Source organism: Mytilus edulis, chromosome 8, assembly GCF_963676685.1.
Source record: "Mytilus edulis chromosome 8, xbMytEdul2.2, whole genome shotgun sequence".
Classification (NCBI taxonomy): domain Eukaryota; kingdom Metazoa; phylum Mollusca; class Bivalvia; order Mytilida; family Mytilidae; genus Mytilus; species Mytilus edulis.
This window is the reverse complement of record NC_092351.1, coordinates 70,097,029-70,116,126: the sequence shown is the minus strand read 5'-3', so window position 1 is coordinate 70,116,126 and position 19,098 is coordinate 70,097,029. Positions and strand designations below refer to the sequence as shown.

Sequence of the window (19,098 nt, the reverse complement as noted above, 5' to 3'; positions counted from 1 at the left end):
TTTCTATGCCCATAACTTAACATGAACTGGATGCAAGATTATATCAATCACTGAGGATATGTGTATAACCTCATTGGTTGATATCTTTGGCGGAAGTACATGTGATACATCCTCATTCTTTCAATATCCAAGTGGTGGTTGGTTTAAGGGCTATGTTTGGTCAGGCAATACATATTGCCTGTTTGGGTGGGTTGATGAGGTTCTTGATAAGTTCCCCCCCTCTCCCACCCATAAGTACCAAAATGTGGATATGTTTTATATTTATATTTCAATATTGGTTTTACATGTATGCATTTTGGGTTGATGAGCACGAGACAACATTAGAAAAACATGAGCATTACCATGGGATCATGTTGACAAAACAAACCTTCGCTTTATCGATTTTCAAGGGAAAGGTCAATTAGGGCAAGTGTATTGGCATGTTTGTGTTTGCTTTTTCATTACAACGGTAAAAATAATATTATATATCTCGGATGACAATAATGTTGATTATAATGCTTCATTTTATGAGCTCCAGAGAAGTTTTATAACTGAAAAACAACTGTGCACTATATCCAGTGAGCTCTTCTGCATTGCATTGTGCATGGTAGTCCACATTTTGGTTTCTGAAACGTTAAGATATTATCTTGTATTCGGTTCTTTCCTCTAGAGTTTTCTATGCCCATAACTTAACATGAACTGGATGCAAGATTATATCAATCACTGAGGATATGTGTATAGGCTTTGTATACAGAGATTGCTAAACCACGAAATCAAATATCCATGAAAATGCAAGTTTTACTTAATCCACGAAAATTGATACCCACCAAGATAATGAATCCACAGAATAAAGCACAGCTTGCACACTTAATTCGTCTAGTAAGGGACTTCTGGTTTTACATGTAGTAATATATGTTATAAGCTTTTACAGACATATAGAAATATAACAGCTAGGCATAATCATTATTGAAATGTAATCAATATAATATTTACATATAGATTAGTTGTAAAATACATGTTTTCCCAATGGACATTTTGTTGGAGGCTAACATATCTGTTATTAAAACTGTCCAAGCTTTTTAATTTATGTTTAACATAGACTGCATGTACAACAAATGGCACAAGATGTTTCATAAATTATTTAAACATATAATATTTTGCCTTTAAGATATATACTGATAACAAATGTTACCAATATTGTGTCTGTATATAAGTGACTAAAGCCTCATATCTAACACATACAACTACTAATCATGACAAAACTTGTGATCCTCTTGTGCCTATCTGTTATTGCAGTTGCTGTTGAGGCTTTAATAGCTGGTGGTTTATCGGACGTGAGGCAGCCAAATGAAGAAGTTAATAGGATAGTAGGAGATGTAAGTTAATGTTCTATGAATTTGTAGGAAAAAAATGTCACTTTACTAATTTATCCATTTGTAAAGCTCTTCTTTTGATTGACTGTTAGTTGCTTAACGCCAGTAGCAAATATTGGAAATGACAAATATAAAACAATTCAAATGAGATAACTAACGGCCTAATTAATGTTAAAAAATGGACAACAACAACAAATGACAATCACCTAATAACAGGCCCCTGACTTGGAATAGACACATACATACAGAATATGGCGGGGTTTAACATGATAGTGTTTATCTAAGACAGGAAAGGCGAATTAAAAAAAAATCATACCTGTACTATCCAAAAATATTTTACTGTGTAGCGTATAAACATCATGACATTATATCAAAATTATAGAAAAGTTTAAAAACTGTCACTCAAATTAAGGAAAATTTTGTGAAGAGTGGGTTTATGATATTTCAGAGTTGGCGTATAATATTTGCATTACTCTTCATAGGAAACAGTTTCTTTTCATTACCATTCATAAATAGTTAATGAGAGGCGAAAAATACTATAGGGTTAATTAAACTCATATGTCAAAAACAAACCACCTACGCATGTAAATTGTTTTTTTTTTTAAAACGAGGAAAATACAGACAACAGTCAGTCAGTCACTTAGTCAGTTCAGTCAGTCAGTCACTTTGTCAGTTCAGTCACTTAGTCAGTTCAAAAAATAAATATAAAAATGGTAAGACTGAGCAGGGAAAGATGAACATCACCAAAACAACCGGGTAATCTTTAGGGATAAACAATTTCTTTTCGTTACACTTTCCAGTAATTACTATTTCTTTTCGTTACAAATAATAAAACTGAGAAAGGAAATGGGGAATGTGTCAAAGTGACAACAACCCGACCATAGAACAGACAACAGCAGAAGGTCACCAACAGGTCTTCAATGCAGCGAGAAATTCCCGCACCCGTAGGTGTCCTTCAGCCGGCCCCTAAACAAATATATATATATATATATATATATATACCAGTTCAGTTATAATGAATGCCATACTAAACTCCAAATTGTACACAAGAAACTAAAATTAAAAATAATACAAGACTAACTAAATAAATCTACATTTATATAATTTATTTCAAATTCTATTTTTTCAGTTAAAAGGTGAAATAGAGGCCCAGCTTGGTGAAAAACTGAACACATACAAAGTTGTTTCCTTCAAGAGACAAGTTGTAGCAGGAACAAACTATTTCATTAAGGTAGGAGAAAATAATATGTTTCAATCAGGCATTTAATAATCAACTTTTGAATTTTACTGTTTTCTTAAAAACAAAAAGTTGTACCAAGAAGCTTAAAATTTTCCGAAATGTTACTTTTTGTAAATGATGATTTTTTTCATTTTTTTTTTTTCGAAAGAGAATATAGATGGTTTTTATAGAACCCAATATAAAACTAAATGAACCACGAACATTCAGGCAAAATATTGATGTTAAGTTGTTTGCTAAAAAAGTCTAGGGTAAGTAGGTCAGAACTTATATTTTCCAAACTATATATACAGTTTGTTTCATCATTTGCATTTTGATTCAATGTTTCTATAAATACCTACATATTATAAAAAAAAATCTATGTGAATATGCAGACAAATGACACAAAAAGATTAAAACAAAAGTGGTTATACTTTCTTCAACCATAGAAAAATTTTAGTACAGGTTTTGTAGAAATATATATAAGTAGCAATGTTTATGTCAAAAAGACACCAACCTAGCAAAACCAAATACTAAGCACTTACCACAATATTGTAATTGTATTACATTGTAGTACCAATAATACCAGTATGGGTTTTTTTTCAGATTGAGTATGGTTTAAAGTACGTTCATATCAGAGTTTTCAAATCACTTGGAGGACGAGTTACACTGGCAAGTGTGGAATCTGGACATAAATTACATGATCTTATTAAATATTTCGAATGATTTTTTTTATCCTGAATACAAAGAAATCACTATATAAAGTAATATTAAATAAACAAATCCAAATCAGTTACATTATTGTTTTTTTTCAAGATTTTCTTGTAATGTAATTATTGTGTGCCACTTTATTTATTTAGCATCTGTGAAAACAAAGACATTTTCATTGAATTCAAACTGTTTTTGAATTAAATTCATTTATAAAGCACTTGATTATTCCAACATAAAAACGTAATAAGGTGTTGCTCATAAAAAATGGCTACTCCAAAGTTTATGCTATGGCAATGTTCTTAATTTGCAAAAGGAAAGTCTAAAAGTAAGATCACCCTTCTGAAGTACTGATATTTTTAGCACCCCGAGTGAGAATCACACCCAGGACCTTTAGCACTGTAGACATCGGTCTTAACCACTAGCCCGAAAGCTGTGAAAATTGTAAAATTTGGTTGACCAGATAGGGACTTTTAATTGGTGGTATGACACTTATATATCTGTCATGTCTGTTCAACTTTCAACAATATTGAAATTCGATAAAAAAAAAATTATCTTGCGTTCTATGATCTGGCTTTATATGTTTTTTTTAACTTACCAGTTTGATTTCTAACAAAAATATCTTTAAATACAGATAATAATTGTTTGCATAAAAATTGCTTCCAGGATCAAGCATTACTGATGAGTCTTAAAGTAAGGAAATCGAAGGAAAACGGCGGGTAATTTTTAGCCACTGATTTTATTGAGAAAAAAGTCCGCGGTCACGTGAATGTATTTCCCAGACAACATGAGTATGTTGGCCCAACATTGGCACAACGTATATCATTGCATTGGCCCATCGTTGTATTTTAACGTTGGCCCAACGTATAAGTGCAAAGTGGGCCTACGTTGGCCCAACATGATGGCTTCATGTTGGCCCAACGTTGTACGGTAAATATGCAATACATAGAGCCAACGTTGGCCCATTGTATGAAAAACGAAATCCATGTTGGCACAACGTTGGACCAACGTAGAAATATCTTTTCTTATGTTGGCACTATGTTGGTCCAAGGTAGGTATTTCTCATTTTTATGTTGGCAATTCGTTGGTCTATTGTTTCAACCAAATTACAATGTATGCTGCATGAGTAGCTGTATATGATAAATACTCCGGAGCGCATTTGATCTTTTTTTGTATTCCAAACTGCCAAAGTTTAAGGTAGCAATTCTGTATTTTTGTATTACCCATTGTTGTTACTGTCCTTGTTTTTTTCATGAACTTTGCCTCTTTAATTTTATATTTTGTGTGACGCTAAGATATTTCTTTGGCAATGGTGGATGGATCGACCAGATAAACTCTGTGTCATTTGGTGTCTTATAAAGAGTTGTCTCATTAGCAATCATACCACATCTTCTTTTTTCATATCAATTTCATTTATTTCTTTAACAGAACAAATGACGTATGGCTTATGGTTAGGCGATCATACAAATAGTTTTTTCAGAGATGTAATTTTAGTTGTATTGGTTCCAGATCCAGAATGAAAATTAAATATTTCAGAAGATGAAACTTTATTTATTTTAAATTTGATATCATTGGTCGTCACCACAAGAAGTGTCCTTCTCAATTTGAACTTCAACAGTGTCATTATTATTTATATATGTTATTCTTTTTTTCCCTTCTCTGTTTCTTGCCACCTTCTCTGTCAAGGCTTAAGCGCCGCCAATCTTTAGCTGCATCATCTATCTCCTTATCCGAAGACTCATTACAGCTATGTTTTTTTTCTAACCGACTCTGTAATAAAGTTATAAGTAAACTTGAATTGCGTATTTGTCTAATGCATGCGTGCATAATCTCCCTTCTAGATATGTAATATAAATTAAATTAATGTATATTCTTAATAGTTTAAACACTATTTAATACAAAATAAAATCTTAAATAACCATTGTTTTTATATTGGTTATTTGTCTAATGGTCAGAAATTCATTAGTATTAGACGGATTTGTGGGTATAACAAACCCTTAATTATTACTATTATTTCAGAATTCGGTATCATACTTTATATATTCGTAATATACATGATATATAAAGAATAATTTAGATGTGCATTAATGAACAGTTATATATTTGATATATAAAAACACAGTTACACATTCAAGTGTGTATATGATCAGATTTCACAAATATATCGTTACGGTATCTGTTTGCATGCGATTTAGAAATACAATAAAACTAACAAATTCATTTATATTTTAATGAAGTAGAAATCATTATACCACATTTTTGAAACATTACGGAATAAGGTACATCTTAAGACAATTTTATTCCATTAACTTCAGTAATGATCATACATGTTGTGGTTATAGATTTAAATGATTTGCCATTTGTTTGGAGATACTAATGTTCAGTGGCAAATATTTCATGATAATTAATAGGATTGAAATGATTTAAAATCTAGAAAATATTTCGCCCGAAACGTATAATCTTCAAGATCAGCATTATAAAATGATGGAAATTAATATATGTTTTGATTTATAACAACATCCCTCAGATTAAAAAATCATATTTGTATTTGTCATTCTTAATCGTATATATATATATATCAGATTTTTTAAAGTTACAACTTACATGTTACTATCTTTCTCTTTGAATCTCAGATGACATGATTTTCTCTTTTTGTTTTCTTCGTATCACTGCTTTCTTACAAATACACAACAGGAAATAATCACAAAAGTGACCATCCCATTACATTCAGATTTCCTATAAACTTAATTACCATAGCAACTATCTTTGAAATTTGTCGAACATATGGTCAAACCTTATCAGAATGGGCTTGATTAACAGACTGGCTGTATCAAATATCACTCTGCATATAATTGCTATTATTTTGTTTCACAACGTTTAATGAATAAAGTTATTATAAATAATGATTGCAATAAATTTTAATTTTTAACCAGGCAATCTATGTTTACGATATACATTTTTTTTATTACAGTAATGATATTCCAGTATAAATTTTACCTGACTTAATTATATATAGAGTATAATATATGATCACGCAACGTTGGGCCAGTATTGGCCCAACATAGAGTTGTAAATGTAATTTCAGTTGATAAACACTTTCGGTATAACATTAACTTTTCATAAAGCTTGCTGCAATCGAAATTATCCGCCTCCCAAGAGAATTAAAGCGTAAAATATTATATAATCAATTCTATTAACAAAATTTCATATCGGCCCTATGTTGCTACTAACATAATGCCAACATTTGCCCGATTATTTATAACCAACATAAGATAATAATATGAATTTACAACAACAGACCAACGTTGGGCCAATGTTGTGCAGCCGACACCAACGTGCGACCAATGTACCGACAATTTGCCAACGTTGGGCCAATGTTGTGCAGCCAACATAAACTTGCGACCATCGGACCGACAATTTGCCATCGTTGGGCCAATGTTGTGCAGCCAACATAAACTTGCGACCAACGGACCGACAATTTGCCAACGTTGGGCCAATGTTGTGAAGCCAACACCAACGGTCGACCAACGGGCCGACCATTTGCCAACGTTGGCCCACTGTTAGTCTGCTGACTGGGTTATTGTTAATATTCATAGGTCAAAGTACGGCCTTTAAGACGGAGCCTTGGCTCACCCCAAACAGCACTGTGATCCCTGCTTGTTGTTTCTTTAAGTGAGGAAATCGAAGATAAACCGGTCATTTTTATCCATTTTCTGAGAGAAAAAAACAATCAGCAGGGGGGCTGCGGCCCCTAACCCCCCGCTCTCTTGGGGCCTCAATCGGCGGCCCCGAAACCCCTGCCTCCCCTGAATTCGAACCCTAGTTACGTTCCTGAATCCAAATGTTGAAATCAAAAATAGCAACACTTTAACATGTAAGTTTTGCAAATATGCAAAGTCAATGAACTATGACTAAAGGTACATGGCTAAACAATCTCCATGGAAATGAGATGTGTCAATGCTAGTTCAACACATACCAAATACCATTGACGTATCATAAGTAGTTCTCTTTAAACAAGCCTAAACACAAACTAATACATGTAAACTAGGCAAAATTTCAAAGTCAATAAACCATAACTGAGGGAAGGGTAAAACATTTCTATTGTAATGAGATGTGCCAGTGTTAATACAACTGTATACCAAGTATTATTGACCTACCGCTACTGGTTCCCAATAAACTGACCTAATCACAAACTAATACATGATAACTAAGCAAAAATTTCAGTCAACAGACCATGACTGAGGGGGCAGGCCGAATAATCTCCATGGAAATGAGGTATGCCAATGCTTATACAACTGCATACCAATTATCATTAACCTTCGACTACTGGTTCCCCATAAACTGACCTAATCACAAACTAATACATTTAAACTAAGCAAAAATTTGAAAGTCAATTCTTCTTCTTCCAGTAAAGCGGCCGCAATCAACTGTCTGATTATTCTGCCACTGTGTGTTGCGCATGAAAGTCCAAAGAAAATTTAGTTATATTTACATTTTGTGAAAGTTAAAATCCTATATACAGGTGCTCATTAAAAACAAGTGTTTATGTCTATTTTGTTAGCCGAGCCTTGAAGCATTCAAGACTCGGGGCGGTGATAGTGGAAAGTGGTAAGGCATTCCATTCCCGTATTGATTTTGGATAGAATGACATTTTCCTTATATCCGTTCTACAAAGAGGAACCTGGAAACATCCAGTCCGAGTTGTTCTTGATGCTCGGTTTGTTGGAATAAGCCTAGATGTTGCATCTATATTAACTAGGCAGTTAGTTATTTTGTACATCATGCACATCCTTGTTGTTGATCTCCTCTCTTCTAGTTGTTGCCACTCGAGTTGATTTATCATGGCGTCTACTGATGATGTGTTACGGTATTTGTTGGTAACATACCTAGCCCCTCTGCGTTGTACCATCTCAATTTTTTTCTTGTTGTTCTGTTGATGGGGGGCCCAAACTGCGCTTGCATATTCAAGTGTTGGTCTGACTAATGACTTGTATGCATTTTCTTTCAGTTGTTCGTTACTGATGTTTAGATTTCTTTTTAAGAACCCAATAGTTTTATTTGCTTTTTGGCAGATGTTATGTACATGAGTACTCCAATTTAAATCTGAGCTGATTGTAACTCCAAGATATTTTGCATCCGATACTCTCTCCAGTACATGGCCATGAAGGATATAATCTTTTGAGATTGGATTTCTTTTCTTGCTGATGGTCATGACATTGCATTTGTCTGCGTTGAATTTCATGAGCCATCGTTGTTCCCAGTCTGATAATTTGTTCAGATCCTCTTGCAGTGTTGTTGTATCTGTATCTGTATTGACCATACATGAAGGGGTGGGGCCAAATAATCTCCATGGAAATGAGATATGCTGATACTTATACAACTGCATACCAATAATCATTACTAAACCACTAGTGGTTCCCCATAAACTGACCTAATCACAAACTAATACATGAAAACTAAGCGAAAGTTTCTAAGTCAATAGACCATAACTGAGGGGGCGGGGTCAAATAATCTCCATGGTAATAAGATGTGCCAATACTTATACAACCGCATATCAAATATCTTTGACTTACCACTAGTGGTTCACCATAAACTAGACCTAATCACACAAACTAATACGTTGTTGACACCACCGCTGCAACTGCCGACGCTGGAAACAGCATACCTGTCTCGCTTTTTGACTCCGTCAAAGCGAGACAAAAAATATGAATGTAAGAAAAAGAAAAGAAAGTAACATTTTATGAATCCTAAGTGTCAATTGGTTGTCTACTTTTAAACAGTGATATCTTTAGATAAATATTTTAGATTTTAAAATATTTAATGATTTGATGATATTGACATTAAGCCCAATTTTATCGTCAAGAATATGATGTACAATGTATATAGTGTATAGCGATATTGGTGGAAGATATTTTTATTCATGATGTGAAAAACCAATACTCGGAAGAGGTGTGCCTACATTGGCAGAATATATATTACAGATTACAGATTACAGATCAATAACTCCCTAAGGAGTCATTTGATCATTTTGATGCAAACAATACCGGTATGTAGATCATGACATTTGTTGCATTTTGCCTCTGTTGAATGATGTTTTTTTCTATCTTATATATTTAACGATATTAAACAATTCATTTTTCATCATTATATTATACTTTAAGCGTTGGTGGCCATGTGTGTCAATTACTGGAATAAAAACCTCTATATAGATATCTTAAGGATCATTCAACACATACTAATGGTTGAGGTTGTGCTGATAGTTTTGTGGAGATTTGTAAAAACTTTGAGATAACTGATGTAAGGTGATCTAGCATATCAAGCTAATAAAGCTTTTATCATTAGATTTCTTAGAACCATAAGTTCTTCCTCTTATAAAATCAAAGGTACACTTGTTTATTTAGGAACAGTGCATTGATTCATCGTTGTCATTTAAGGCCCAATCAGCATGCTTGGCTTGATCACGTTTTTTGTGTGTGGAGGAATCCACCGTTACTCGAGAAAACCACTGACCTTCAGCAGGAAGATAATAATATTTCAAAAGGGATGCAGCATCCTAAGTAAACTCATCATAGTTACCAGGACTTAATTTTGTATATACACCAGACATGGCTTTCCTCTACACAAGACTCATCCTATGATAATTCTGACATCTCATTTGAATCTTAGCTGACAATAAACATTTGTAATGCTAATTCATTTATAATAGGTACAAATTGGCTAAGCATTCTGATTTAACCTGTCATTATTTAAGAAACAATTGATGCAAGCTATACTTTATTGTAGTTTTAACATGGGTAGGCATTATATTCGTGATTGTTTTTGCCCAAGCGATAGTGAGGGCTAAAATAACATAAATATAATGCCTAACCATGTTAAAACTACAATGAAGTAGTAGCTTGCATCAATTATTTCGATTCTGATTAGGAAAATTAGGGTAAATAATTTCTATGTCCGATTGTTAAATGTGTAGCACGTTTGTGTAGGCTCTTCCATGAACCTCCCTTTTTTGCTTGTAAACCAGCAAACGATTGGCAATGTGATTTTTTCAGAGGGAGGAGTTTGAACAGCCAGCATGAACAGTTGTCATATCTAGTCAAATATCTCAATTTCCAAATGCAACACAATACAGTCATAACAAATAAATTAGTAACAACATGTGCATCATTTAAGAGTTTGGAAGTGTTTTTAAATTAATGAAATATATTAAATGTATTACAATTTGATAAAATTAATTATTCTGCAGTAGTCGAAATACGCAAACAAATTTTATTGGTTAAGAGCATGGTTTTTAACAAAGTGAAAGAAGCAAATTATATTAGAATTCTTTTTAAATTCATAAATTGTCTACTTTCTCTTTCAGATTACATCTCTGAATATTTAGATAAGGTTACCCTATAATCAGCTTTTTTTTAATAAACAAATAAACAAAAGGACACCAATACAAATCTCTGATTTTATTATAAATATAAATATAGGATTATTTACATTTCATAATATATATTTGATATGAGGCTAGTTTCATGTGTTTTACTGCATGAATGCACAATCAAAAACTGTAAGACTATTGCTCTTATCATAAGAGAGAAACCAATATTCAAGACACTAAGATATTGAATTTCTACCAATTTTTCTAGTTATAAGGACTTCACCCTCAATTGTAACATTCCATAAAATAACTTGTCATTCATCGAACATGCAGTCAGAAAATTTTCCCTTCTTATTTCATTTTTTTTTTAGGAATCATTTGTTTCACTTCCCCTATATATGGAACATGTATTGAAAATCAAAACAAATAAATTTTAATTGAAGAAGCTACAAAAAAAACATATGATCTATTCTTCATTCACCATAGAGTTTTCTATATAATATATATACTACATGCTTATTTGTTTATACTCTGTTCCTTGCAGGTTCAAAAATATTTTTACACTTAACAAAAATACAGAGTGAAGTTAGTTTTTATTTTATTTCACAGAATTCGTATTCCATACGTCAAAATGCATGCATATATTTCAGAACTTATAGTATTTATTTAATGAAGTGATTAGTTATCCATGCTTTAAAATATTTTCAATATCAGTATTTATTTGATATATAGTTAACACTGCAACTATATTAAACTTGGCAATACAAATCTCAGATTCAAGAAAATAAAAATATACTAAATACAATAAAAATCGGTAAATATACAGCTAACACACTTTTGCCTTGATATAGTGATATGCAGAGACAAGACATAATACAAATATCACTAACACAATCTGATATATCACAAATACACAAGACAACAACCTAAAAATCTACAGTAAAATTGTTCAAATATATCACACATACAATATCACAGACAATATTTAAATATAAAATAAATATGGCATCTTGTAAAATATCAAATGATAACAAATTATGTGATGTTAATTTATTTGTGGGAAAAACCTCATTAAATACATGTACTGGGAAATAACAACACATAGCTGTTTATAATCTTGAGAATGAGTCAGATTTTTCAAAGATGATAGGTACAAAAACTATGATGATTATAGAGAGATTTCAAAGAACAGAAATTTAGTAAGAATTAAGGGGGTCTCATTTTGGGGTTCTGATCCCAGATCCCACTTACTGTTTTGTCAGATTTCCATATCCTGCTTACCCTATGTACATAAGCAATTCTCATTTTTTTTATTTTCACAGCACAATAATTTTACTTTCACGTGTCATGCTTTAAAAAAATCGGCAATCCTGCGTCACGCTTAGACCAAAATGAGACCCACAATTAACACTCTTTTGTCTCCATGATGGAGGTCTGAGTGCAGGAATTCTTTAACTTGTTATACTGACTGAAAACTGAAAAAAAATGTTTTCTGAACAATTTTAAGTTCGCTTAGCACTGCTTGATTCATCACAACTTTAAGCAAGGATATCTTATTAAACTTGTTTGAAAGGCATGTTTATATGTTGGTTAGTTATTTAAGAAAATCATTAATTTCCCCCTCTAAAATGGTGGGCAAGGAAAATAGCATATACTCGATCTATGGCATATCTAAAGAAACTTTTCTATTCTGGTGATCTGCAAGACATTTTCTTATATCTCTTTCCATACCATTTATAATCAGAGAATTTCTGAGAAAGGTAAACTGAATTACAACCAAGAGCCAGTGACAAAACAAAAGAACATATTGTTTATCAAAAACAAAATTGCAAGCCTGATTACAATGATATACTGGTATATGTTTAAAACAGATCATTTAAAGTGAAAGAAAATAGTTAACAAAGGAAGAAAGGTTCTTATTTAGAAACTTGCTATACCTCTACTCCTGAATTTAGTCTAAGGTTATTAGTAGCATGAACTTCATATCAGTGTCATCACAATTCTTTTAACAATTTTCAGTAAATTTGATTAGAATACTAAATGTTTTCTCAATTATGCTACCAGATAGGGTATGACTTGTAACTCTTTCATAGAATTTTAGTTTTTTATTTATTTTTATGCTGATGAATGTGAATGATATTGAGTAGTAAGGGTGAAAGATGATAGACAAACAATAATGTCTACAGAAAAAGCTCATCTAGAAAAGGGATTAAATACTTTGATGTATTAAAGGGACATTACCCACACATTTGGATCAAACCAGTGAACATCAATGAGAGAGCTAATACCCTTTTAACCAAATTGGGATACAGTTGACAAGTTGAAATTAGCTATTTAAATATATGGTACACAAGACTACTACAGCTATACAGTTTTCACAAAGATTTTTTCAATTAATATTACTTATACATTCCTAATTCTTATTAAAGTAATACTGGTAAAAGGCAAAAAAGTTTTGAAATAAATTAAAAATATTAGTAAACATAACCTTTACTAGTTAATCTTTCCATTGAATATTATCAAATATTTGATTCCATGTCAAAAAAGTGAATATAATTTGATGTATTTTGTCTGCATAAGTACTCATAAGATTTCATAGACCTGATCCTTTTTAGGGAATATGGGAGAATTTATGGCACTTGAACTATTGACATCTTATATGAATAACTTTTCCTGTGTCAAAACATTTTCTTTTGTGACATTAAAATTTGAAGGGAACCATCATGATGTCCAGTAATAGTGGACAAATAGGTGTGTTCATACATTGTTAATACAAGACATTTTATCATTGTTTTTGATTATCTTGATAAACAAAATTTAAAGTATGCCTAGAATACACTATTTTGTTAGGTATACTTGTGTTATAAATAATGCTGTTAATTCACAGAAATACTGATGTTGTAAAACTTGATACTGATGTTGTAGATCTTACAATAAGAGATAAATATTATAGAACAAGCAAATTTTCTCTAATGATTTGACAATTATTTTTTTCATATCAGTGGGTTTTTTTTAGACTTACCTCAATATTTTTTTTTCTTTTCCAAAAAGCACAAAAAGGAAAGAGATAGATTATGAACCACAGATATTTTCATCTAAAGTCTAATCTAAAAACAGTGTGTAAAATTTTATGTTAAAAGATGAATCAGACACCCAATTACTGAAATTTATATATATGCCACTGAGAAAAGAACATTAAAGATTATGAGGTAATTTTCAAAATTTAAGTCTGCAAAAAGTCACAAAACTGTGAAAACATTAATAAATAGATTGAACAAAAAGATATTTCTATTGAAAATTCTTAGTACATTTTATTGTAATAATTCCTGATTTTATCAGATAACTTAATACAGGTCTGGCTGATAATTATACCTATAGAGATATAGCTATGTTTCCTCTACTGAGGGGGGATAGGACCTTTATCGGGACTCCGGGATCGGGTCTTTTTAAGCTCGGGATTTCGGGATTGACCCTTTCGTGATCCAGGAATCCTGTTTTTCGGATTTCGTGACGTCAGGATTTACTTTATTTAAATTCGGGACCTCTGGATTTCGGTTTTTAAGTCCGGGATTTCGGGATCAGGACCCCTCCTATCCCCCCTCTCTACTGCAACAGTTCTTGTAAGACAAAAATAGCACTATGTGAATAACTTACAACTGCCTTGATATGATTAACTAATTGTATTTTATGTATTACTCTGGAGGTTAAACCCAAACATGTTGAAGTCAAACACATGTAAAATTCAATTCTAATGGCTCAAAATTAAAAAAACAATAGAACATGACCTAATATTAAAATGTATCATCGTTTTGACTTTCTCCCTCTTGTCTGTCCATCCTTTACTTTCTGTAATTTTCTTCCTTGTTTCTTCATTAATTCAGCAGTATCTGTAAAGGGATAAATTAAAATTTAAGAGCTTAAAAAGTGGTCAAATGTTTAAATATAATATAAATATAAAAACAATCAGGCTAATAATATAAATTCATGCTACAAAACATATTTGTATGTGTATATTTTGTGGTCACAGATAAAACAAGTTAACCAAAAATTATTTTTATAATTCCTACAAGTATTCCTTTTTATGAAATATTCGACATTAAAATTAAAATTTAAAATTCTTCAGTTTTAGTCTAAAAATATGATATTCAGCTGTTTGTTTGCTCTGAAAAAAGATGTAATAAGCAATGGAGGAATACATTTTCATTTCATTTTTATTCCACATTTTTACCAGACCATTCAAATACAAATTTGTGAAATTTGTACTGCTTCCCTTATTTTACACTTTCACTTGACATCTTCTCAAAGACACTTCACTTGGATGCCAAAAAAGTTTGGTAAATTAATTGTAAATGTGAAGATATATAACCTTTATTTTCTCTCTGTAGGGTGCCTCCCATTTTTGTAAGAGATTCAATCTTTTCCTCCAAACGTTTACACAACTCTTGTGTATCTGGTAACAATCTTGTTGGCTTTTCTCTGGAGGGATGTGACAATGGAACTGCTGAAATAAAATTGATTAAAATTAAATAGTCAACTAAAATGACAAGGCCTAAATTATGAATTTGAAATGACAAGATCAATTTTTAGTCTTTAAAATGACAAGGTCAAATTTAAAAATATGAAATCACAAGTTAAATTTTAAGAATTTTAAATGACAAGGCCAAATTTATAATCTTGAAAGACATGGTGATAACTGAACCAGACACTATCCTACTACAGATATAAACTTTCATTTTATTTCACTACGGTGGTTAGAGAGAGAAAAAAACATTAAGTCAGATTAACCCTTTTTGTGTTATGGTCACAACTTCAAAAGATGCATATAAAACAAGAACAATCATAAGATTAGGACACTGCCTTAATTTTAACTTTCTCTAAACCGCATTATAAAAGAATACTAAAATAAATTAATTTATTCTTACTTTGTATAAATGCTTTAAAGTAACAAAAAATGCTTGAACTGAATTTTAATGTGCGTATTGTTATGCGTTCACTTTTCTACATTGGCTAGAGGTATAGGGGAGGGTTGAGATCTCATAAACATGTTTAACCCTGCCGCATTTTTGCGCCTGTCCCAAGTCCGGAGCCTCTGGCCTTTGTGAGTCTTGTATTATTTTTAATTTTAGTTTCTTGTGTACAATTTAGAGTTTAGTATGGGGTTCATGAACACTGAACTAGTACATATATTTGTTTAGGGGCCAGCTGAAGGACGACTGCGGGTGTGAGAATTTCTTGCTGCATTAAAAACCTGTTGGTGACCTTCTGCTGTTGTCTTTCTATGGTCGTGTTGTTGTCTCTTTGACACATTCCCCATTTCCATTCTCAATTTTATTGAAATCATTTTATTGCCGCCTATTTCTAGCATAAGTATAGAATAGCAATAATTATAACACTTATATTATGTATTTACAAATTATATAGATTTATATGTATATTCATAATAGTCAGTTTCTTTTAATATATAAATACATGTAATGACAAAAATTTTCATTAAAATAAAGTTAAAGTTAAAGTTAACTGAAGTGTTAAAGCCAAAAATTTTCATTATGAATACATAAGTTGTTAGCTAAAGCTGTCAGGCTGTAAAATACATGTGAACTGAAGGCAAGATCCATGTGTTAAAAGCTGGCTGTTATTGGAAATAAAAATAATGAATGGTGTATAAAATCAAGCTTGCTGGTATAACAAATAAAACATCTATCTACTGGTTTAAATTCTTCATTTTTGCATCACAATACCAAGTACTTTTAAATTACATTAAGAACAAAAAGCTATTATGTGGGGTTTCTGGCTAATCTAGAGCATGAAATTATTGGGTAATTATTGAGAGAACAATCCTGTCAGAGTGGTGACATTCAATCTAATGCCTAACGTTGGGATCACACTTTGTCTGCTAATGAATACCTGGCAACAGGTCTTTAAAGGTAACTAAGAAGATAAAATTTCAGCAATTATCAAAATAAAATTGTTCGAGGCAGTTGTTTTCCTTCCTTTGTCCCAGATAGGTTGATTGCAGAACTGAAAGACACTTTTGAGTTCTTTAACTGAATATTTGCTACATGACATGCAACAATCAATCAATCCCCTCAAAATGTATATTTTAAACACACAAAAAAATTTAAATATCTTATTTTGCAGTTTCAATCACAATTATTTATTTTAATTTCATGCTCTGATAGCCAGTAATACTTGAAGCGTATAAAAGACACAACAGATATTTTGTGCAATCCTACCTTGGAATTGTTGATCAGACATGTCTGAATCATTCCGTGAATCAGTCACACTATCTATATTGGTAAAAGTTTATCATAGTCAGAATGTACCATCAAACAACCATTCTCTCATCAAAAGCCATAAAACGTGTAACCAATTTGATTCTATTTTTACTTTTAAAGAAGCAATTTAAAAAAATCTTCCATTTGTGTTATCTTATCCCCTTTTGTACCATAAAACTTTTTAAAACTTGTAAAACAAATCTTGATTGCATCAAGAACAGTTATTTAAAAGGGTTTTGCAAGAAAAGTCTTTAAATGATAAAGGCTCTATAGTACATTTTTTTTTACTTGTGAAACTCTTTCCTGCTCATTTTTCTTCACATAATTATACCAGTGATAATACATTGACAGCAATTTAAAAATAAAGTCTTCTGAATCAGTTAAAAATATCTAAAAGCAAATAGATTATAAGCTTGAAATTTTTTTCCAAAACACTTCAAAATCTAAACCAAGCTCCATATAAGAGTCTAATCTCATAAGCTAATATACATTCTTCATTAATTTTAGTTTTCATCACTTTCCTGAGGCAAATTGGGATAATAATTTGGAAATGTTTGTAAAAGATATATAAAATATCCTGAATGGAGAAGGAAAATGTGCTTTCTATTTTTGTAAGGGGATATTGGTCCTTTACAAGAATATATGAACATTTATTTCCTCTATCCTTACCACAGTGATAACCATAAACCTTATTTCTTATTTCATCTTTACCTATAAAACCTTAAACTGAACAATTAGTTTCTGTCCCATAATGCTACTAATAAAACTAAAATCCACACTTTCCTACAGCAAAAGTACAAGAAAAATCTCTAAATTTGGAAATCTAGCATATTCAAGAAATTTTTTCCTTGGGATAAGATAAGTACAAATCATTGTTATCTTAAAATGAAGCGGAGTTTCAATGTTACATAATATCATTAATCATAAACCTTAGCAGAAATTTAAATCACAAAATCTTGATAATAATAATCTGTTTAAGCAATTGTAGTAACAAAATATCCAAATTATCTCCCCTTACCTGAGGTATAACTGTTGATTTTGACAGATCTATTAGGTAAGTTAGTAATTCTATGAAAATCTTGTGGATTGTAGTTGTTTTGGTCTTTCAGCAAGAGAGACAACTCTGCACTGTTGCTACGTCTGTGTCGATTCCTTGGTGAGGTGGACTTGGATCTGTTATCTAGTAAAATATATACATATATTTACTTGAATTTCAATTGCAATTGTTGACCAATGAATGAAAATGCAAATAATTGTTGGGATTAAGGGAATGTTGCATAAAATTAATGAAAAATGCATGTTTTAATTTTTTGCAAATTCTATTCCATCACTTATTTTGGCATATGTAGTTTCAATAAAATGCTTCAGCTTCCAGTTCAAAGTGTCCCTTTTCACTGTGGTTTCATACTGTCAGTAACTTTTTCTTAGTGTCCAAAAAAGAAGCTGTAGAAAGGATGAATTGTGTACATGTATCATATTCAGCCTTTAAATACTTTGGAATCTTTCAAATTAGATAAGCCTTTAACCTTCCTTGGTTCAAGCAAATTTTCATAATCCTCTATTTAAACAAGGAATAATTGTTTTATTTAGACATGCATTGGGATTACACAGGATGAAATGACAGAGAATTTCCAATGTATTGCCCAGGTTTCATAGTATGGTTACATTAAAACTGGATCCTTTTAAAGATAACTCTATTGTCTGATTTTTTATATAAATGTTCTGAACTGTTATGCATGAAAGCTTCTTACTTTCTGTGTAATATAATAATTCCCGACTTACCTTTGTATGTAAATGCTGAGTAATCATGTGTCCTTGACCTTAATCTACTAACCTTTGTATGTAAATGCTGAGTAATCATGTGTCCTTGACCTTAATCTACTAACCTTTGTATGTAAATGCTGAGTAATCATGTCCTTGACCTTGATTTACTAACCTTTGTATGTTAATGCTGAGTAATCATGTGTCCTTGACCTTAATCTACTAACCTTTGAATGTAAATGCTGAGTAATCATGTGTCCTTGACCTTAATCTACTAACCTTTGTATACAAATGCTGAGTAATCATGTGTCCTTGACCTTGATCTATTACAAGTTCGGTCTACTTCAGCATCAGAATGGTATTCAGTGTCAGAAGACAAGCTTTAAAAAGAAATATATTACATTGTTTAAGGAAATATTA

General features: G+C 31.6%; 2 protein-coding genes across 6 annotated transcripts in view; one reads left to right on the top strand and one right to left on the bottom strand.

Moving 5' to 3' along the window:
* Positions 1–1,202: 1,202 nt before the first annotated feature.
* LOC139487093 (cystatin-A2-like) lies at positions 1,203–3,364 on the top strand. The gene is made up of 3 exons (XM_071272098.1): positions 1,203–1,355; positions 2,482–2,583; positions 3,175–3,364. Exons 1-3 carry the CDS (start codon positions 1,233–1,235, stop codon positions 3,292–3,294), a joined length of 345 nt encoding a protein of 114 aa, XP_071128199.1. The 5' UTR covers positions 1,203–1,232; the 3' UTR covers positions 3,295–3,364.
* Positions 3,365–14,244: 10,880 nt separating this feature from the next.
* LOC139486151 (coiled-coil domain-containing protein 158-like) overlaps positions 14,245–19,098 on the bottom strand; it is a 59,269-nt gene continuing 54,415 nt past the window's right edge. For all 5 annotated transcript variants that reach the window (XM_071270890.1, XM_071270889.1, XM_071270891.1 and 2 more), the window contains 5 exons: positions 18,958–19,058; positions 17,936–18,097; positions 16,876–16,929; positions 15,009–15,143; positions 14,245–14,529 (listed from right to left, as the gene is read on the bottom strand). In XM_071270890.1, the coding sequence (XP_071126991.1) occupies positions 14,444–14,529; positions 15,009–15,143; positions 16,876–16,929; positions 17,936–18,097; positions 18,958–19,058 (538 nt within the window). In that variant the 3' untranslated portion in view covers positions 14,245–14,443. The remainder of the gene's footprint in view (positions 14,530–15,008; positions 15,144–16,875; positions 16,930–17,935; positions 18,098–18,957; positions 19,059–19,098) is intronic.

Excerpts from the sequence above, each read along its gene's own strand:
- LOC139487093 (XM_071272098.1), top strand. The coding sequence starts at position 1,233 with ATGACAAAACTTGTGATCCTCTTGTGCCTATCTGTTATTGCAGTTGCT. Across the intron at positions 1,356-2,481 it reads TTAATAGGATAGTAGGAGAT|TTAAAAGGTGAAATAGAGGC; the intron begins GTAAGTTAATGT and ends CTATTTTTTCAG. Across the intron at positions 2,584-3,174 it reads GAACAAACTATTTCATTAAG|ATTGAGTATGGTTTAAAGTA; the intron begins GTAGGAGAAAAT and ends GTTTTTTTTCAG.